The 22,739-nt window shown below is 41.1% G+C and overlaps 2 protein-coding genes across 7 annotated transcripts in view; one reads left to right on the forward strand and one right to left on the reverse strand.

Moving 5' to 3' along the window:
- The window catches only part of LOC115625133 (TBC1 domain family member 4), a 38,722-nt gene extending 28,887 nt beyond the window's left edge, over nucleotides 1-9,835 (forward strand). For 3 of the 5 annotated variants that reach the window (XM_030520047.1, XM_030520050.1, XM_030520051.1), the window contains 7 exons: nucleotides 3,956-4,734; nucleotides 4,833-5,027; nucleotides 5,315-6,214; nucleotides 6,276-6,418; nucleotides 6,489-7,081; nucleotides 7,152-7,721; nucleotides 7,792-9,835. In XM_030520047.1, coding sequence (XP_030375907.1) covers nucleotides 3,956-4,734; nucleotides 4,833-5,027; nucleotides 5,315-6,214; nucleotides 6,276-6,418; nucleotides 6,489-7,081; nucleotides 7,152-7,721; nucleotides 7,792-8,892 — 4,281 coding nt within the window. In that variant the 3' untranslated portion in view covers nucleotides 8,893-9,835. The remainder of the gene's footprint in view (nucleotides 1-3,955; nucleotides 4,735-4,832; nucleotides 5,028-5,314; nucleotides 6,215-6,275; nucleotides 6,419-6,488; nucleotides 7,082-7,151; nucleotides 7,722-7,791) is intronic. The other 2 variants (XM_030520049.1, XM_030520052.1) reach the window with 1 other exon arrangement.
- Nucleotides 9,836-11,013: 1,178 nt separating this feature from the next.
- On the reverse strand, nucleotides 11,014-15,677 carry LOC115625533 (transcription factor castor). Of its 2 annotated transcripts, none has more exons than XM_030520610.1 (5): nucleotides 15,392-15,677; nucleotides 14,697-15,010; nucleotides 12,378-13,080; nucleotides 11,902-12,305; nucleotides 11,014-11,499 (listed from the first exon to the last, which is right to left on the reverse strand). In XM_030520610.1, exons 1-5 carry the CDS (start codon nucleotides 15,675-15,677, stop codon nucleotides 11,014-11,016), a joined length of 2,193 nt encoding a protein of 730 aa, XP_030376470.1. The 2 variants fall into 2 exon arrangements, with proteins under 2 accessions (XP_030376470.1, XP_030376469.1); XM_030520609.1 differs by having other exon boundaries at nucleotides 14,697-15,081; nucleotides 15,139-15,677.
- Nucleotides 15,678-22,739: the final 7,062 nt, after the last annotated feature.

Here is a 22,739-nt window from a genome sequence, read left to right on the forward strand (position 1 = left end):
GAATTGACCTAATTGAATAAAATTTCAGAAGACAATTATATATAAATTATGTGTGCAAAGTTTGGTTTAGCATTTGAATAGTGGACGCTATTGACGAAATTCTGTAGCGGGGGAACGGGGGGGGGGGGGGGGGAATCTGGATGACAACTTTGGTTATTCTAGCTTTTATTGTTTCTGAGATCCTTGCGTTCATCCAGACGGACGGACAGACGGACGGACATGTCTAGATCGATTTCTTTCGTCATGCTGATTCAGAATATATATACTTTAGATGCTTCCTTCTGCATGTTACATACTTTGCACAAACCTAATATACCCTTTTTACCATACGGGTACAGGGTATAAAAAACAGAATTTGTAAACATTCCAATAAATGTATGAACTATCTTTGGGACAGAAAGGTGCATTATGAAAGCATTAGATTTAATAATGAATATTCGTTTGAAATTTGTATTAATAAATAACTATAGTAAATAGTAAAAGACGAATATATTGCACCAAAAAAAGAATATGTATATTCCACAAAATAAAGTGATTCATTTGTGTACGTATTCGACTAGATTTTCAAATTGGCTTTTGAATGATAAAACAATTAGAAAAGCTAAAATATTAACAGTTGCAGAGATATAAAATAAAAAGGTCCACAAATTGGTTCTGAATATAAAAAATCAGATAGAAATCAGTTAATACAAGTATATAAATAAATATTGTACAAAATATTTCTGCACATGCTTGTTTTGTTCACCATTAAATTAACAATACCCCTAAACATAAAGAGGGCGTAATAAATAGTTTTGTGAAGGACATGTGGCAGACAAAGCGGCGACGCCATCACCAGCACCCAACATTCGACAGAATCGCTAGTGAAACAAGAGAGAACGCTACAGTCGAGCAAGCCCGACAGTGTAATACTCTGTACCCAGGTAAACTTCCGTCACTGAGTTATATGCGCCCATAGCAGCAACAAAAAGAGGAAGAAGAAGAGCGAACTTGTTGCTGCAGTTTGTGGGGGTTGTACTGGCGAGAATTTGTTTCGCTAATAACTTTTCTTAGAATTGACCGAATTGAATAAAATTTTGAACAACAGTAGACAATTATATATAAATTATGTGTGCAAAGTTTGGTTTAGGTAGCATTTGAAATGTGGACGCTATTGACGAAATTCTGTATCGGGGGAAGGGGGGGAAAATTAAAAAAAAAAAATAAACTCGTCCTTTCTCGGACATAGGAGAATCTGGATACCAACTTTGGTTATTCTAACTTTTATAGTTTCTGAGATCCTTGCGTTCATCCAGACGGACAGACGGACGGACAGACGGACAGACGGACAGACGGACGGACATGTCTAGATCGATTTCTCTCGTCATGCCGATCAAGAATATATATACTTTATGGGGTCGGAGATGCTTCCTTCTGTATGTTACATACTTTGCACAAACCTAATATACCCTTTTTACCCTACGGGTACAGGGTATAAAAATCGCTGGCGAATCGCCTGTGAGTCGCTTGTAAATGGCCTCGCGCTCTACTGTAATTTGACTTTGTGTTTTTTTTGTTATTGCTGTCGATTTGTATTTTAATTTTTTCCTTGCCCTGTTCAAATACTGTCGATTTTGCATTAAATATGTATAATGCGGCGCTGTCGCCACAAATATATAAAAAGTTGATCGCACGTAAATGCAAAATGTAGAAAAAGTTAAAGAGAAACGCGCAAAAAACGCGAGACGAACGTGACGTTGTAGTTAATTCCTGTAAGCATTATTTGTATTATTTATGTATATACTTGTATGTTTGTATTTATGTAGCGGTCTTTAAAGTGGAAATTTTTGTTGTTGCTAGCCTTTATGTTGTTGCACGTAAACAAAATATACATTTCTGGCGACTACAAAACACGAGTGTTAAGTCAGAAGCGAATACTTCTCGGCGGCATTTCATAATTTGAATTCAATAAAAAGGCACACGCATTGCTGTAGTCAAGCGCACATATGTATGTATGTACATACTTGTATATACGAGTATGTGCATGTATGTACTACTAGAATGGATCCAATCATATTTGGCTTGCGGGCCAAATGACGTCACGATCACACAGCAGCCGACTGATCAGTGAAGAGCATTCAATACCGCCAAACACCCAAATCAATTGACAAAATGAGGGAATGAAATGAGTCGGGGGATTCTTCTTTGAATTCTCGCGTTTCTATTTTTACAAAATGCTGAAAACGAAAACTAAATAAAGTCTAAAAGTTCGCCGTGCTGATAAATGGCAATTAGTTGCCGGCACAGTAAATTGTGTGTATCTCGAAGATACAAAGAGACAGCTGCATGCACTCGGCCTGACATTGGACATTTTGGGAATCTGGCAACGGACAATCACAGCAGCCGCAGCCGCAGCCACAGCAGCAGCAGTATTTGGCAGATTTTCAATGTTATAGCGCGCAGGGCAGCGAGGGCAGGGCATCAGACATTAGGCATCAGGCCACACATAAAGAGCAGAGAAACCGCAGCGGCTCTTTGTAATTTCATGAAAACTTGTTGGCCAAGAGCTTGCATTGAAGAGAAAATGTACGCCGGTGGCATCACGCCTTGACCAGCTGATAGGTATATCTATTAAACAAGTATAGTATATATGTGTATACACCATATTTGCTGTAATTTTCTATTGCAAATGTTGAGCTGGGTATGGTCTAGGGGACGACACGAAGTCTGGGCGTGCAATGAAAGAAAATAATTTATAGTATTAGATAATGTTTTAAAATATCCCCAAACTTATACTAATGGTATTCGTATATGATTTTGAAGAGTACTAATTCATGTTTAGGAAATCAAGCAAATGGTCACACACTACCAGAACCTACAACCTGATCTCTTGATAGCTCTGCACGCAGATCTTTTCAAAATCCATGCTTTCATTCAGTGAGGCGGACAGTCATACAGTCATAATTATCATACTATGTCTTTTACACCTAAGAGAATGTACAAACGGCTTATCTTTCTTACTGGACTTTTGCTTATGAAAAACTTAAAATTGCGTTTTCCATCTCTTAGTGTTTTTGATTAATGATAGGTTTGCCTTAGCTACCTTTTATTAAAAAAGTGAGAAATTCCTTATGATTGTTCAAGCTGAAGAAACCAAAGAAATGAATTTATAACCTTTTGCTTCAAATCTATTAATTATCTTCTGTGAATAAAAAGCTTCAACAAGCTCGCAGCCAGCTGAATTATCTGGTTTCGTTCGCTGTGTTTCGAGCTCAAAAATATTCTTAGCAGAGTAAACTGAAATTGACTGCGTTTCTTAGATATTCCTAAGATTAAGTCAATTTCCGCATATCACGATGCAGACATAATAAATAATCATTTCCAAATTTGATTGCTGGCGTATCTGAACTTTAAACATTTATAGTTGAAGGGACATAAAACACAAACTTTTTAGACCAAATTCATAAAAGCATGTAAGATGAATTTGCAACAAATACGCCTCGAAATTGATGTCTGCATTATGTGAATGCCAGGCAATCCCTACGTATCACACCCTTAAGTGGCAGAGACATAAAAACTGTCATAAACTGAGACAAAAGTCATAAACTTTCATGATGACAGCTAGGCAGCTAACCATCCAGACAGCCATCCATCCAGGATGGCAGGAAGTGTTTGGCCGAGGAAAGTCAGCACAGACGACAGTCGGAAGAGGCCATTAAAATTGAGCATAAGATGCGGAATGGCAAAAGGGAAGAGGTGAAAGAGCACACCAGATATTACTGTAATCTGGCCACAAAATAAAGCTGTATTGCTAACGGCATTAACTGATAGAGTCCCCGCATTGAGCCATCTAACTGAATGGGACGCTTGTACTTTTATCTGATTTATGGCATGTTGCAGTTTTGCTTAACTCCCGCAAATGTGGAAGATTCGTTTAGTCTTTGCTTAATCTGCTTAACTCTGGTTTTCTTTTTAGATGGCCGAGCTGATGCACCAAATGCGCGATCCGGCGCATACGCTCGGCGGTTCGGTGGGCAGTATTCCGCAAACGCTGATTGGAGGCGCCGGCGGTGGTGGCAGTGGTTCCAGCTCGCATGGAGCACTCAATGGGATTCACGCAACCCCAGCAACAAATTTGAAGTTGACTGAGGCTCTGCGCAATGCCCAACACGATGCTAGTCCCAATCTGATAAGCTCCAAAATGAAGTCCTCCAAATCGTATACGCATGGGTTGAGCAATTCGGCGGGCACGGTACACATTCCCACGTCCACCTCGGCGCAGAGTAATTTGTCACTACTGGCGGACATATCACCAAATCATACGCACTTCTTTGAGGTCATGTATGTGGGAAAGATACGCGTCACACAGAAGCATGTTCCCAACTCCTTTATTGACGATGCGCTGCCCAAGTTCAAGGCGTATGATGCACAACGTCTGCGCCTCTTGCAGAACCGCAAGATGTCGCTGAACAGCGAGGGAGGCGTTGGTATTGAGGCGGCCAAGACTAGTATTGGCAGCAGCACACTTAAGAGTCACGACGTTAAAGAGGAGGACGAAGAGGATCAGGAACAGGAGCAAGAGACCGGCTCTCACACACTCCAGCCGCAAAGCAGCGTCGTTGAACTGCAGTTAACAACAACAGAAGCGGGAGCAGCCCCTCGTCCCTTGCTGGAGGAGAACAATAAGGAAAATAAATCGCCACCACGTGCTCTTTTACGAGGCAAAAGCCAAATCGAGCTGGGACACAGGGAGAAGTAAGTAAAACAACTTTTATTTTGTCTTTATCTCTTTCTCTCAAAGGCAGTCTACTGCATCATAAAACTTTCTAAACTTATCTTGATTCCCGCTGCAGCATTGCTGGCAAGTCTAGCGATGCCAGCGGCTCGGAGGAAACGGAAAATGAAATGGACTCACTATCCAGACCGATTGTCATTGTGAATAAGCACCCGACCCCGCCCAGAGAGTCAGAAACGCAGGCACAACCCCAGCCACAATCAACCAGTGGCGGTCACTCCTCGGTGCTGCATCCCAATTATGGGCTGGAGAAGTAAGTGGCGCCTTGGCTGCCGCATGTTCTTAGCTGTTCTTTGTTTGTTCTTTTGAGTTTGACGATAACGACACGTTCCCCCTTTTTGCATGCCCATCTAGCTATTATAGTTTCATGACATAACCCCCAACAAAGTAGCACTCCGAATGACTTAGTTATATATCTGGCAGTAAGCAGAAATCGGAAGATCATGTTGATGGGTTTTATGTTGAATGGCGTTACTCACAGTGCACTGTTTCTTTACCAGTACAAGTTCGAACCTTAGCTAATGATTCAATCTATTACAGCATACCGAAGCAACGGGATCGCTCCGCTTCCTATGGCTGCATACCGCCCTATGCTGAACAGAATCGCACAATGGTCTTCTTGGTTGGTCGTTCCGACTTGCGCCTCATTTCTCCAGACCGCAAGCAGGTGCTGCTCTACAAGGACTTCAAAGATGTAGCCAGCTGTGTGCATGGTCAGAAGGCTCTGGATCATTTCGGCATTATTTGCCGCGAGGTGAACAACGAGGGTTACATTGGCTATGTGTTCAAATGTCAGTCGGAGCATGTGTGCGATGATATTGTGGCAGCCATTGCCCAAGCCTTCGATACTTGTGCCGAGCAGAAGAAGAAGCAGGAGACTCAAATCTTCTCCTGCGAGCATTGTCCCATGCTCTGGTATCACAAGCTCTGCACCGATGTCGAGAACTTGTCGGATAAGAAGACGCAGACAATGATTTTACGTCGCATTGAAACGCTTAGCGATGACGAACAGGACATAGTCTGGGCCAAGTTCTGCGGCTCGGAGAAGACAAACTCTCCGGTGGCCGAGCAGAATCAGTTCCTGATGATGCTGCTGCGAGCGCACTGCGAGTCTAGGCAACAGCGACACGTGCACGACACCGCTGAGAACCGTTCAGAGTTCTTAAACCAATATCTTGGCGGTAGCACTATTTTCATGAAGGCCAAGCGTTCGCTGACCAACTCCTTCGATCATCTGCTAAAGCGCAAACCCTCAAAAGACGATATTGCTGTGCCCTCGCACAACTTGCGTGACATACGAGAAAGCTCCGCCGAGCCCCAAAAATCGAGTAGCGGCAACGACACGCCACCGGAAGGCTTTCGATCTCGATCAAATACCGTGGGCGCTAGTCCCAGTAAGCCTGTAAGCGCTGAGCAGCTCAAGAGCCCCATGATGGATATGTAAGTGGTTACTTAATTGGAAGTATATCTATTTTATTCGAATTCTTCGTTACATGCGAAGCTTTATCAAGGTTGGCAACAGCCCCAAGGAGGCGGAAACACATCAGGGCTCCTGGCGCCAGGCAATTCTCAATAGTGTGGTGACACCTTCCAAAGGTTTAGAGGGCGAAACGCCTACCGAGTTTCTCTCGCCAATGCGGAAACGTAAGTTGAAATTATCATTCCTAAATGGGAACCTTGGCAACCTTCCATCTCCACCTCTCTTTATATGTAGCTCCCAAGCGTGGTAAGCGCAACGCGGAAGAGCTGCGGGAACTTTGGCGAACAGCCATCCGTCAGACCATCATGCTAAATCGCATGGAAACCGAGAATGCCATGCTGCAAGCGCGACAGAACGAGAACGAGCTGAAGCGGATCAAGCTGGACTATGAGGAAATAGTGCCCTGCGATAAGCAATTGATTGAGCGCTGGGAGCAAATCATTGAAAGGAACTCGACCCAAATCGGCAATCGAAGAGACCCCAAGGTGCTGGGCCATGCCATACGCACTGGTGTGCCGCGTTCAAAGCGTGGCGATGTATGGACCTTCCTGGCAGAGCAGCATTCCATGAATACGGCGCCAGTCGATACGAAAAAGTTTCCCAACTTTAATACACCTTATCATATGCTGCTCAAGAATCTCACCGAACATCAACATGCCATCTTTATTGATCTGGGTCGCACGTTTCCCAACCATCAGTTCTATAAGGATCCGTTGGGCTTGGGTCAGCTATCGTTGTTCAATCTTTTGAAGGCCTACTCTATACTTGATCCGGAGTTGGGATATTGCCAAGGTCTGGGTTTCATATGCGGTGTGCTGCTGCTGCATGTAAGTTAAATGCGTTGTCCCACGAATGCCAAAAAATATATTAATCGCAAATGTTGTTCTCCTCTTTTAGTGCGATGAGGCGAATGCCTTCCAGCTGCTCAAGCATCTCATGTTCCGTCGCAATATGCGCACCAAATATCTGCCGGACATGAAGAAGTTCCAATTGCAGCTCTATCAGCTCTCTCGCCTGGTGAAGGATCACTTGCCTGATCTGTATGTGTGGCTTGACCAGAACGATGTGTCTCCCACATTGTACGCTGCACCTTGGATTCTGACTGTCTTTAGCTCACAGTTTCCTTTGGGATTTGTGGCGCGTATTTTTGATCTGTTATTCTTGGAATCTTCGGATGTGATCTTTAAATTTGCCATTGCTCTGCTCTCAGAGCATAAGGATGATTTGTTGGCCCGCGATAACTTCGAGGAAATCATGGACTATCTGAAAACTGTGGTCCCCAAAATTGAGCCACACTGCATGGAACATATAATGAAGCGAGTCTTTGCGTTGGACATTGGCAAGCAGCTAACCGAATATAATGTCGAGTATAATGTGCTGCAAGAAGAGATTACGACGACAAATCATCATTTGGAAATGCTGAACCGCGAAAAGGTGCAGAATCAGCATCTCGAACAGCAGCTGCAGGTAAGTCGCATACTTAAGTCTTGTCACGTTTATTATTTTGATTAACGAATGCCCTCCTTGTATGTTTTAGTTCGCTCAATCATCCATTGCTCAATTGGAGACCACGCGTTCGTCCCAGCAAATGCAAATCACATCACTACAGTCCCAAGTTCAATCGCTGGAGCTAACCATACAGACGCTGGGCCGCTATGTGGGACAACTAGTCGAACATAATCCGGAGCTGGAACTGCCCAGCGATGTGCGACGCATGCTGCAGCAGCTGGACGATCTGGAGCGTCAGCGACGCAAACCTATATTTGCCGAGCGCAAAATTGGCAAATCGATCTCAGTCAACAGTCACTTGGGGTTTCCACTCAAGGTCCTCGAAGAGTTGAGCGAAAGAGACGAACATGGTTCGCCACAAAAGCAGAAGAAGGAGAAGACACCTTTTTTTGAACAGTTGCGTCAGCAGCAACGCAACAATGGCTATCACCATGCTAGCGTCAACCATGCCGATTCCATATCACCCACACGTAATCAGCGACAAGCGGAACTGGCAATGGCGCAGTCCCAGCACCAGCCGCAGTCTCCGCAGCAGCCCCAGCAACAACAGCGACCCAATCGATTGCTAGACGATGTCAGCACACGTACGACAATGCAGGCGAAGCTGGACGAACTGAAGCTGCCCGAGCATGTGGATAAGTTTATGGCGAACATCAAGAGTCCCATGGAAGTGGATTCGGGTGTGGGAACGCCCCTTAGTCCTCCCAGTACGTCGAGCAATGCAAGCAGTACCAGCAGCAGCAGTACAGGCAGCGCCACCACCACCGGCAGCATTTTCAGTCGCATGGGCTATAAGACCACACCCACAGCACTGTCGCCGCTTGCACATCGGCAGAGCTTTGGGGGACCTATTACCACAGCCCCAGCGGTGACGCCTGTTGAAGACGCCAAGCCCGTGACCACGCAAACAGTCACTACCCTGGATCTTGTATCGGAGCCCATGCATCCCCTCAGTCAGGTGGGCGGGGACGTTAATGTGCGTTTCAAGGGCACAACGCAGCTCAAATCGATACGGCCAGTCCATCATATGCGCGCCATTACCTTGGGAGGTGTCCAGCATCAGAGCAGCGCCGAGGAGACGGTCACTGTCTCAGGTGTGGAGTTGGCGCCAGCAACCGGTCGCAGCTAACGGTTTTGATTCATCACAAAATTGCTGCGCAGCTTCTATTAAAGCAAAATGACAAAAATCCATTGCGATACAAACTTGGCTTGCAGGACACCTACATACACATACATACATAGTTACCAAATATAATATGCTGCGTCGCTTGAATAGGCCTATATGTTACAAATTCAATATTTTTCATATTGTGTCAATACGCGCACAAATTGTTGCCATAATTAGCAAATCGGATCATCATATAAAACACTCGAAACTAATTTAACAAATATAAAAATACAATTCAACTATTTACCTTCATATATATACTATATATAAACAAGCGGACACACAAACAAATCAAAATTGATAGACGCTTTTGCATTATTTTATAAATTTGTCTAACGTAAATATTATGAATATTATAATCCAAGCGTTTGTATCAAGCTTACAGTTTAGGCAGTTATTGAGTCTATAGTTTCGTTTTAATTTGTGCATACACATATACCTACAGATATATAATACCTACTTATTGACTTAATTTGTATCGAATTTAATTAGTGTTGTATTGTTGATTTTTACGTTCGCTTAATTTAAGTGCATTAATTTTTAATTATATAAAATGTAATTTGAATAAATTTGTATATTTTTGCTTGGTTCTGCAGACTTTTCAAACGTCGACAAAATTTCAAAATATTCCGGTAATATGCATGTACATTGTAGTAGTTAATAAAAATATAAAGAATCTTTGAATAATGAATCTTGAATTATTAGTTGATTGTTTAAATAAACATATAAATAAATATTGAGTAAAAAACAAACATACTTTGCTAATGAGTTGCATAAAAGCTTCTTTGTTAAGTACAATTGCTTACCTGGGCTGTTTTATGTAGACCCAGAAGTTTTGTAGCTGACTTGTGTTTAGAAATGGAAAGAAAAAAAATGATAATAAATGCAAATAATTAATCGGTGATGCTGACTGTATTTTTATTTCGTCTTAAATATGGAGTTTCAAAAGGCTTTATAAAACTTTGAAAAACTCACAATGCTTTTTAATTATATAATTGTTTTGAATATTTTCATTGCAAGCCAAATTATTTTTAGAAGGTAAAACGAATAATATTATGTGGGGCAGAGAACACGGCAGAACTAAAATAAACAATTTTGGTCAATATTGCATATCTTGAAAACATTTGACTTGTTGCTTTTGTTTCTATTTTTATCCAGAAGGAAGCGTGACAGCCCCTGTAGAGTACGAGTATATACATATATTATTTAACAGTTAACCGAAAGGTGTTTGTAACTGAATTATTGCATTAAAATGTACGTGAATACAGCCAGGGGCGTACCCAGGTGGGGAGGGGAGTATGGGGTCATAGTCCCCTAAATCTTTTAACATTTCGCATTCTTAAGACCACACATTCATTATTATGGCGCACTATTTCGCCTAAAAATGGAACTGAGTTGGATTTGTTGAAGTTTTTCTGTTGATCATATGCATAAATTATTATTTTAACGCATCGTTCATTATTTAATCAAAATTTACATTTTTAAAATTTAAACAACATGAATAAAATTGTATTCTTAATTTTATTTCCTATCAACAGGTTTGTCGAGCATCACAACTAAATGGAAAACTAAAATATCGTTTTATATCTAACAAAAAGCTTCTATATTTTGCTTAATTCTAACAAATTTACAAACAATTTATATTTAAAATTATACATTTTATTTGCGAAAATGCAGAATCGGCTTAAAATGCAAAAGACATCACAGTTTTAGTTAAACTAAATTCCAAATTTATTTTATTACAAAATTTGTGGCACGCGGAAAGTTAAAAGCTGAAATTTCAAAAAAAAAAAAAAACAAAAAATTATTGGCACTACCTGAGACCTAAAATAAAAATTTCAAAAGCTAATTCAGCAACATTTTGTGATCAGCTTTAGCTGAAAAATGTGGCGGCAGTAGCTTTTGGAGAAAATAAATACTAAGCTAGGCGAACGTCATGCTACGCATCAACAGGTACCCCAAAAATCTGCTTAAAGCTCTATTAGTTTCTAGATCTGCTCAGTCGGTTAACTACAATATACGAATCTGTGTATCCTTTACTTTAGAAAGTCCTCTATGTTGAGATCCTGACGCTCGCATTGCTTACTCCTTAAACTCGGGCTTAATACTAAATTCCGTAGACTTGGGTGGGAGCCCCATCCCCACCCCCGCCCCTGTCGCTGACGCAGCCGCCGCCGCAGCCGCAGAAGCTGCACTAAAAGCTGCCAAATTGCCAAACATATTGGTATTCTGTGGCATTGTGCCAGCCGAGGCCAGCATGTTTGCCACATTGCCAGCGCCTGGATACAAGTTTTGATAGAAAAGTGGATTCTGTAGCTGGAACAAGGCCATCAGATGAGTTAGCTGGAAATTTGGCGCTGTTGCATCTGCTGCCGTGCTTTGTGCCGCAGCAGCAGCGGCGGCTGCGGCATTGAAATTGGGCATAAAGGAAGGCAATAAACCGGCCAAGGAGTTGTTGTTGGCGGAACTGTTACTGCCACTTGATCCAAGCGATGAATTGTTGCCATTGTCATTGGTTGCCTCCATCTTGATCCGTTTGCTGTCGGGCTGTACGTCGGTGGGCAGTTGCTGGAACAAAATAAATTCAATTAACTTACTTAACTGACTTAAGGATTATATTGTTAGAAATTATACACAACATGCTAGTTATGGTAGGAAACAAATACGATATGTATATATATACTATTGAAACTTTTAATTTTAACGTTTTAAGTAATGTCGAACAAAGTTCTAGAGCTCGATAAAATAGCTGGTCTATAAGTATCAAATTAGTCTAAAGAAAATACGTCCGCTTCCAATTTTTATTGGACCGACACGAATGCCAAGTGTAAACAAAGAAGCTACCAAGTCTGAAGCGCTAGACTATAGCTATACTTTTTTTTATGTATTTTGGTTCCATCGCAGCTAACTCGTTTCATTTAATTGGAATAATAATATGCACATATTTGCTTAAGAGTCGTGTATACTTACAATTTTCTTGGGCGGTCGTCCGCGCTTGCGCGCCAAAAAGTGTTCCGCAGAAAGGGAAGAAAGGGGCGTGGAAGTGCTGCTTGTCGCTGAGTGACTGCTAACGACCGCTGCTGGAGCTGTTGACTGCGGTGTGGCCTCCACAGAAGATTCATCCAGTTCGTCCCTCTTTCCCTTGAACTGCTGGTAGGCCTGCTCCCCATCCTGACGATCGTGCTTGCGTTTATGGCTGATCATCTGACTGCTCGAGTGCAGAATGTAGTTGCAGTTCTCACGCACACAATGAATATGATTGCAAACGGTGGAGAACTTGCAGGCCTCGAAGGGACACACTTCCGTTTTGAGAATTTTCTTGAAACCATCTTGTGTCAATTGGTAGTCCTTCAAATGATATGTCTTATGTTTGTCTATAAAGATTTACATAAGATATGTAAATATAAGTTTGCTTTTTTCCACTCTAAAAAAGATATTCTACTCACCCATATCGGCCTTGTTCTTAAATGTGTGATTGCAGCCCTCGCGACAGCAATGATAGTGCGATATCTTCTTGCCGTAGAAGGGACAGTCCTCAATACGACAGTTCTCATGTGCACGGAAACGTCGAAAGCCCTCGTTGACAATCTCCGAGTCCTTGCGATGGAAATTCGCATGCATCTGCACATCACTGGTGCTCACATAGACCTTCGGACAGTGCTCGTAAACGCAGTGGTAGTGGGTTTGCTTCCAATTATAGGCACAACCGGCTCCATAGGCCGGCGCACAATCATCCGATGATGAGAAACGTGCAAAGCCCAGCTTCAAGCTCTCTTTGCGTTTCTTATGCCACTTCAAGTGACGAATGATATCGTCCTTTTTGCTAAGAATCTTGCCCTGACATGGCTCATCATAGCAGTGGAAATGCTCGCGTAAGGTCTCCTGACGGCACAGCGTGTTCTCGCACTCCAAATATGAGGAGACTTTTCGCAAATTCTTCAGATTCTCCTCGTTCTGAAGAAATGCATCCAAGCTGCTGGCAGTCGAGAGACTAACACTCTTCTGCTGATCACTGGAGGGTGGTGTGAGCAGAGTATTGGCAAGAGAAAGGGGCGTACTGAGCTGAGTTGGCTCTTCGATCTGATCGCTGAGCGGGATACCACTAGTGCCATTATACGAGGAGTCTGCTGGTTGCTTGACGGGTGTGTACTGGAAGAGAAGACCGGAATAGAGCGATTATCGCTAAGTCTTTGGTATTGTTCTTAAATGATAAGGATATAAAATATTGGCAATATCAAGTAAATAAAGATATGTAGTATATTTTCTAATCACAGTTTCAGCTGCATTTGCACTAGCTTGATGTAAATACGCCAATAATTGTTGGAAAATGGTGCAATAGGAAGTCAAAAATACATATACTATTGGAAAAAAATGAATTCTATTTGAAAATCATGGGAATTGCAAGTTTTAGCGTCAAAATAATTATTCTGGTTGCATAATTTGTGTATCCTTTCCTAACATTTTTAACGTTAAGCACTTTATCTAAATTTAACGTTTGGATATAATAGCTTTTAAATAAATGATAAATGTACATTTAATACCAGTGCAATGATGTATTTTTAGGTATTCATTTCTAACCAAATTTGCGGAAATTCTTCTTTCTTCTTAAATTCAAAATCGAAATATTTATTGATATTCGAGGAGTTCAATTATTATAAGAAGTACTTTGCCATCAACATTATCTTAATTTAAAAGATATATATTTTGAAAGATAGCATCTCATTTATTTATTTTTAGGTATTCATTTCTAATCAAATTTGTGTAAATTCTTCTTTCTTCTTGAATTCAAAATTGAAAACATTTGAATTTTATGCAATACTTCTAATAATAATCTAATCCCATTTTGAAATAATTTTTTAGATTACATCTCATTTATTTGTGAGATTTCAAAGTAATTACGCCCTCTGTGAAGCTTCTTCAGCTTGAGACAGACTGCTTGGTGCCTAGATGTCCCTTCACCCTGCCCCACAAAACCCTTTGAACTTGTCGCTCGTCGTATTTACAAACTGCAATAATAACAACAGCTGCTGGAACCCACGCATTGCCGACACAGCTGTTTGTTTTCGTAAGAATCCAGATTTTGTTTACTTTAAGCCGGAAAACGCGACAAAGTTTTGAGTTGTCGTTGCTGCTGTGGACAGTTGGATTTGTAAACATTTGGCTTTATATGCACGATTTCTTGTGCCATTCTATAACTCTGTATGTTTGCTTGTTGTCATTTGTAGGACTCGCTTGAACACTTGTACCGCGCTCGAATTACATTACAACGAGGCATCGTGGGAGCTTTCAAGCGCTCAAGTCAAGCAAAAGAAATAAAATTATTTAAATCGCTTTTGGCTGACTAAGTCGAAAAAAAGAAATATATAGTTTGTGGCTAATATGGAAGAGTTCCTCAAATACGATTAAGCTGTAACTAAATCAGCATCATCATCAGCCTGGATTGAAACAATCAATTATCACAATTAGTTTTAAAAAAACAACAATTAAAAAGTAAACTCTTTAAAACTTCTTTTCATAAATACTTTAAATAATGCAAGAATTTTTTAAGATCATAAGCTAAACTAGATTTAGTAAACAAAATACCTTAAAAACAAAATTAAAAAAAAAGTGTTTTAAAATTTCTCTTCCCCCTTTTTTTCTATCGAAAATATGAAATATATTCAAAAGTGTAATTTCCAAACATTTTAAATGAATAATGGACTATAACGCGATTTTTTTTTTCAAAATACTTTCATAAGTTAGATATTTTTGATTTTTTAACTCACCATGCTAGGCGAGTCGTAGCTGTCGGTGGTGCTCTCCAAGGCCTGTACACCCACACTACACAGCAGCAACTTCTCGGAACTGGCATTGGTGCTGGCCACGCCCGACGAACTACAACTATGCAGACTTGAGAGCGGCTTATCATCCTCATCATCAAAGTCCTGTTGTATGGATTGTTCGCATTTAATGTCCCGTCGAAGTGCAGCGAACGCCGAAATGTTGCCAGCAACATGCGCTGCATCGGCAGTTGCCGATGTTGCTGCTGCTGCTGTATCAGCAACATGTTGTGGTGTCTTCTCGTTTGGCGTCGATGTCACTGTGGAGGATTGCAAAAAATTATTTGTGGTAAGTTGTTCAACATTCAGACCTAATGTGTTGGCATTGAGACTGAGATTTGTGTTGGACACATTGCGTGTTGCCACCAAATCGGCAGCCAGCGACAACAATTGCTGTTGCTGTTGTTGTGCAGAGTTTGGGGTAGTGGGTGTTAGTAGCAGAGGTGAGGAGGCGGCCAGCAATTGTTGTTGCAACTGTTGTTGTTGTTGCTGCTGCTGCATCATGTACTGCGTCAATGGTGGCAATGAATTAAGCAATATTTGCGGAAAATTGTTAGTAAAATTATTTGGTGTTGTTGTCCCTGTTGTTAGTGGTGTTAGAGGTGTTGCTGTTGTAGTTTGTTGTAAAGGATTCAAATTACTATTGGGACTACAACTACGGCTACTACTACAGTTGGTGTTTTGCGAATTTATGCGTTTTTGCGTTCTTGATTTGTGTTGTTGCTGCTGCTGCACTTGCTGTTGGTGCTGTTGGAATTGCTGTTGCAGACAAGTGCTGCTGCTGATATCCTCTTTTTGTGTATAGGCATAGCCGGCGGTTGGCGCAGTATTTAATTGCTGTTGTTGTTGTTGTTGCTGCTGCTGCTGTTGTTGTTGCAGTAAGTTCATCATATAAAGCTGCATGATGAATTCCATTTGTGTTGACATTTTGGCACTTTTGTTTTTTAGATGTTTCACACAAAGCAAGGCACCGTTAACAGTTTTTAGAAATTGCAATTTCTGCAGATTTTTCGAACGTCTTGTGTCACAAATACACAGCACTTTGTCACACACACATGCACACACACGCTGTACACGAACGTCTTGTATTCTTGTCTAGTGATCTTGAAAGTTCGGCTGCGCAGCGCAAACTGTTTCAACTCTTCCGCAGACTCGAGCTAATATAGCAAAAATTACGCAATAGACCCTCAAAGGCAAACCAAGGCACAGCACAGCACAGCAGCTTCAACCCTCTCCCCTTTAAAAAAGCAGTCGCTCTTAAAAAACCGATCTGCCTTACTCTCCTCTCTCTCTCTCTCTCTCTCTTTCTCTTCACGTCATTGCACGTTGCTGTGTTGCTCTTAAAAAACGAAGCGCCTGCAAGGGGTGGTGTTGATTTCCGAATCGGCGTGTTCAACCCTTAGTTTTTTAGCGTTAGATTTTGGAAAATGCGGAAAAGTGTGAGCGTTTCCGTAACATGCTTGCAGGCTGTCTGTTCCCTTCTGTTTTTTGGGATTGTTTTTCGAGCCGACCAATAAAATGCGTGCGTTCATGTAAATTTGTGATGAAAACCAAGTTTTTTGGACAAAAACTGGCCTGAGAGCACCAACGAATGTTGAGGAATTTCCCCTGTGAGAGTTATGGGTTGATTTTCATGAAGAGATGTAAAGGAATTCTTCGAAGGGGCTGCGGGGTATGGTTCTGCAAATAAGAATATAATAGAAATAGAAAATATAATAGAATATAAAGCTATTTTCTTTCACTTCTGGGGCTGGAAAAGGTTAAATTATCATTAAAAATTTATAAATATACTTTTCAGACATATATAAATATATTTTTGATATCAATATTCCTTTTAGACATATTACAAAAAATAAGATAGATTTAATTTAGAATGATTCTCAACTAATGTTAATAACATAAGAATACCTATTTAGCTTATACAGCTTTAATAGTAATAATCAATTGTAGTACTAAATTTGCAAATAAATGTTTGAGAACATTCCAGAAATGTTCCAGTCTCTTACAAAAGATAAAAACTTTCTCACACTATTTGAAATCCTCATCGAATACAAATTTAAATTTTCACAAATTGTAAAGTATTCTAACAAAATGTAGAACCCGCATCTTAGCAATAATATATGCAAAGATTTTGCACCAATTCAGATCAACTCGAAAATCAAATCAAATTCAAAGGAGTCAGCAATTGGCGCGCTTTAGCAGCAGCAGCTGCTCGAGTTTCCATTGAAATGCAAAAAAAGATATTTATATTTTCGCGCCATTGCAAAAGTTCACAAAATTATAATTACAATCAGACAAAAAAATCTGCATTACAATCGTCCAAAAAACTCAATTAAAAATGCCAAAAATGCTCATGAGCTCACATAAAAAAATTTGCATATAAAAAACGGCAAACATTGCGAAAACGAGACACATACCATGAACCCTAGAAATAAAACGGTCTCTGCTTCGACTGTCAAAGGCTTCCACATGTAACTTCCGCTGCGCAGCCGCAGTAAATCCTGTTTGATATAATTTGCATAAATTATTGTTGTAAAATATTGGCACGCCGGATTATTTGCATAATATTGGCACAGACCGAAAACCCTCCGGCAAGAGCGGGTGAGAGGCTTCCTGCTGAGGCAGGAGCATCAGTCAGTGTTATGCTAATGGACCTGCCTACCTATTGCGATGGCGGGTCCTGAAACACGACAAACGGCAACTGGCAACGGCGCACGCGCACGCGCTCAATGTGGAAATTTATGCAAATGCCAAAAGGAAAGGAAATCCGTACAGCATCGATTGGGAAGGGGCGATCCGAGGTTCGAACAGCGATTGATTTTCCTATGAAGCCCCGTAGCTGGTTTGTAGTTCCTGGTTTGTCACTTGGTTGGCGAATTGAGATTGAAGTGGATTTACCAATTGTTGCCATAATTGAGTGACATGGATAAGAGAAGCTACGATGCCACACTATTCCAGACAGAGCTCTACACACTCGCATGTATTGATTACAGAAAAGGTACCTCGACAAAATGGCAACCGAAACGTTCTGAGAAATCTGCATGAAAATGCGCACAAAAGTACAAAAGCACAATGTGGCCGAGGACTACGTTTATGCTTTTGCTTTTGCGCAGAGTCGCACATTTGTCGTATTTGCATATTTCGCAGTCAGTTACAAATGTTTTAAATTGAAAAACTTTTATGTACTCTTATATATGTATGTATGTTGGGCCTTTGTTCGATTTTGTTGCAATGGGAGTGGAAATGGGAAATTGGGAATGGGAGCATTGGCTTTGATTGCAAGCAAGTCAGTCAGTCAGTCCGTCAGTCCGTCTGTAAGGAACGCACAGAATAACAATCACTTTGGCAGTGACGCGACAATTATAATTCCAATATGTACTACGAACTGAATTAACATGAAAATGTGAATGAACTGACATGTTTTAATTAGCTCATTGCTCCAGTTGAAGGCACATCTGAAACGCTTCAAGCCCACACAAAGAATTCAGTTTTATGGGAATTTAATTGCTGGTCGAGTTTCTTCAATGGAAGAGTACAGATACGTGTAGCAGACTATATGAGTGATAAGTGGAGATTCAAGCATTATCAGCCATGCCATCGGCAGTTGAAAATTGTGAGAAAATCTTTGGGAAACTACTCAGCTATCTCCCTAATTACGGCAATTGCCTCGATCGTCGTCATTTCGTCCTTGTCCACAATTTATGCTAAAAAATAAACAAAAAACAATTGCTTTGAATATTCAAACCGAGGGGCGCATCAACACACCCTGCCTGCAACAGAAAATGCCAAGATATTTGCCCATTTTCTTCCTTTTTGTCTTCCTTTGTCCCGGGATGCGTTTAGCCACAGATTTATTGCCTCAACTAACTTCCTACCCCCGAGTGCGATTCCATATCGCTGATATTTCAATATATTTGTTGGCATTTATGGCTATTTTGTTTGTGCAAACTTCAATGACCCTCGATGAATTATTGGATAGGTTTTTGTTTGCATAAATCTTGGCATCAACAAGAATGCTAATGGCACCTTTGTTTTCCAACGTTTTGTCCACACACTAAGAAAATTTGCAAGGGGAAAATCATAGAAGATGGCTTAATTAAGTCATTTAGAACGACAATGCTAATGTGCGAAGTCATCCCCGAGTTTCTTATGAAATTCCCAGGGGCAGTTTGTCGACCGCTTAAGCTGACCATCAGTAGTGGACACGCGTTTGAGTCATTTAGATAACTTTCGTTGGTCAAGAGTTGAAACAGGTTTCTTTTCTCATTTAAAAGGGTTGCGCAGGCGCATTGGCAATGGTCAGTTCCGGGGTCAATGGGATTGAGGTCCAGCACGCGACCTGTTAATGATGATTGGTAAGAATAGAATAATTTCTTATTTTCTCTAACCAAATCAGGTTTGGCTCTGAAGAGTGTTTCTAAGACTGAAACTTTAGTTTCCGCCTCACAAGCTTGCCTGCGAAATTCTTGAGAAATGTCCGTTAATTCGTAAACATGTTCGGGTTCAACAAAATGGCTGACCTCGGACAAGGGGCCGGGCCATTCAGAGCCGCCCATTGTGAAACATGTTAGCATAAATAAATTCCCAATTGTAGACAAAATAAGAAGATAATTTGAATGCATGACCGCAAGGGAACCCTTTCAACTCCCTCCTGCCACGACTGGTCGCCATTGTCCTGTCCGCTGGCATCTCATGCCCGACCAGAACAGGCTGCTACCCCGTTAGGGCGCGCAACTGTAACTGCCATGACACATTATACTCGCGATGCTGCCGCCGCTTTGTATTTTCATATTGACCAGATCCCGGAATGGACCAACGGCAAAACTATATTCTGAAAAGGGTTTCATCCTTTTTTTTTGCGTTGCTGTTGAAATTTTCTTCGCGGGCTTTCCGAAATTTAATGCTGATGTCCAAACCGGTTTGTCAGTTTGTGATTTTCATTTTGATTCGTGGCCATGAGGTCCGGTCCGGTTTGAGAAAGGAAGTAGTCGTCCTTCTCGACCCTGCAACCCTTTTGTTTTCGAAAGATGCGCAAAAGTGAATGAAACTGCAGCTTTTTATTTTTCGTGTTGCTCAACAGCAAGGAAATAAATTGAGAAAAAATACTGTCTTATGTGTTGTTGCTTCGTCAAGGATAAGATCAAAATAACCGTTATAAATTCCCAGTACAGATAAGAGAATGTCAAGCAACATGGCGCTAGCTAGCTAATAACTTGCCATTGGCTCATAACGCGACATGTGACACGCGACGGGCAAATGACCACAGCACTTAACACTTTCTTGGACAAAGGGATGGTCAGTTGGGAAACCTGTTTCTCTACTTGACCACTTCATCTTGAATGGACGCGTGCGCACAATCAGTCAGCTAAGGAACACGCGCTGACCATTGGTCATTGTTTGGCTGTCCAGCCAGCTACCTGGCTCATCCCTCCTTCAAGATAAGCTACGACTTCACGCTCGAGTCCCTATTGTTGGGCAAGATTAACGCGTGTCCTTTAGCATGTGCTGTGCCAACAAAATGAGGATCCTATTAGCATTTGGTGTGGTCATTGATAGCCCAGGCTGAGAAAAAAGGCATTCGTTAGGGGTCAGTGGAGTTGGACAAACACATTATTGAAGATTTTTCAACATAAAATGCCATAACTGCCAACAAATATATTGAAATATCAGCGATATGGAATCGCACTCGGGGGTAGGAAGTTAGTTGAGGCAATAAATCTGTGGCTAAACGCATCCCGGGACAAAGGAAGACAAAAAGGAAGAAAATGGGCAAATATCTTGGCATTTTCTGTTGCAGGCAGGGTGTGTTGATGCGCCCCTCGGTTTGAATATTCAAAGCAATTGTTTTTTGTTTATTTTTTAGCATAAATTGTGGACAAGGACGAAATGACGACGATCGAGGCAATTGCCGTAATTAAGGAGATAGCTGAGTAGTTTCCCAAAGATTTTCTCACAATTTTCAACTGCCGATGGCATGGCTGATAATGCTTGAATCTCCACTTATCACTCATATAGTCTGCTACACGTATCTGTACTCTTCCATTGAAGAAACTCGACCAGCAATTAAATTCCCATAAAACTGAATTCTTTGTGTGGGCTTGAAGCGTTTCAGATGTGCCTTCAACTGGAGCAATGAGCTAATTAAAACATGTCAGTTCATTCACATTTTCATGTTAATTCAGTTCGTAGTACATATTGGAATTATAATTGTCGCGTCACTGCCAAAGTGATTGTTATTCTGTGCGTTCCTTACAGACGGACTGACGGACTGACTGACTGACTTGCTTGCAATCAAAGCCAATGCTCCCATTCCCAATTTCCCATTTCCACTCCCATTGCAACAAAATCGAACAAAGGCCCAACATACATACATATATAAGAGTACATAAAAGTTTTTCAATTTAAAACATTTGTAACTGACTGCGAAATATGCAAATACGACAAATGTGCGACTCTGCGCAAAAGCAAAAGCATAAACGTAGTCCTCGGCCACATTGTGCTTTTGTACTTTTGTGCGCATTTTCATGCAGATTTCTCAGAACGTTTCGGTTGCCATTTTGTCGAGGTACCTTTTCTGTAATCAATACATGCGAGTGTGTAGAGCTCTGTCTGGAATAGTGTGGCATCGTAGCTTCTCTTATCCATGTCACTCAATTATGGCAACAATTGGTAAATCCACTTCAATCTCAATTCGCCAACCAAGTGACAAACCAGGAACTACAAACCAGCTACGGGGCTTCATAGGAAAATCAATCGCTGTTCGAACCTCGGATCGCCCCTTCCCAATCGATGCTGTACGGATTTCGTTTCCTTTTGGCATTTGCATAAATTTCCACATTGAGCGCGTGCGCGTGCGCCGTTGCCAGTTGCCGCTTGTCGTGTTTCAGGACCCGCCATCGCAATAGGTAGGCAGGTCCATTAGCATAACAGTGGCTGATGCTGCTGCCTGAATGCCTGCAACACCTCTATGATGTGCCTACATGTGGGCCTTAAAGTCGCCTGTGCCAAAATTATGCAAATATTTGTTAAATGTGTTTAGAGCGTCAGGTCCTCATGGCAAAAATTAACATAATTTATTAATGATATGGACCACAGAGGGTTGGTTTAAAAAAAAACGTTATTTATATTAAGCAAGCAGCTGATTTATTCGCCCAGCCTAATGAATGTTCTTCGAGCGATATAATAGTTACTTTTTATGGATAATTTGAACGCTTTTCAGCAAAACAAATGCCAAATTCCATCAATAATTTATCATAAATGTTGCTCTTTTCTTCTACATTTCAGCATATACTGCTGTCGCCGGCCAAATTGATTGATGGTTCATATGAGTTAAGTTCTTCACAGTTGCCATCAAATTGGTAAAGAAATCATTAACTTGCAGGAAAATTTCTCACGAGTTTTTCTTGCGTTTTTGTTGCCAGTTCTTTAGGGTAAAAGAACTAATGACAATATTAAAATTAATGATAATGCACGAGGTTATAAGATACTTTTTTTTACCAACCCAGCAAATATTTACCCTTTTTTGGTGCAAAATGTGCGAATAATGGAACCCAGGTATGACGTCAGATGGTATTTGCACAACAGAGGTAATAAAAATGTTGTTCAATGAGTTTTCATTTTAGAAATTTCGTTGGAATGTATCGAAGGGGTTGTATCGACTAAAACCTTGTACATATATTTTAGCTACCCTTTTTACCCATCAACTAAAACCTTAACCGAGGTCAGCTGGCAAAAGTTCCCTGAACTCTGCTCCTCTCTGTACTCTTATCAACATAACGAAGAAAAATAAAAGCGAAATATGAAATTATAATCTTATTACATCGTCACAACAAACGACGAGGCAGCAGCATCATGTCGGCAAGGCGTCTTCTAGTCCGTTCATCCTTTCCAAGCGTTCTCCTTTATTTTCGCTCCTTTTCTTGCTGATCATCTTCAGCTGCCTTTCTGGCGGCCTGCCTGCTGTAAATTGCGCACCGGCCGGAGATATGC

The sequence above is a fragment of the Scaptodrosophila lebanonensis genome, unplaced genomic scaffold (genome assembly GCF_003285725.1).
Source record: "Scaptodrosophila lebanonensis strain 11010-0011.00,11010-0021.00 unplaced genomic scaffold, SlebRS2 tig00000072-arrow-pilon, whole genome shotgun sequence".
In the NCBI taxonomy this organism is placed as follows: domain Eukaryota; kingdom Metazoa; phylum Arthropoda; class Insecta; order Diptera; family Drosophilidae; genus Scaptodrosophila; species Scaptodrosophila lebanonensis.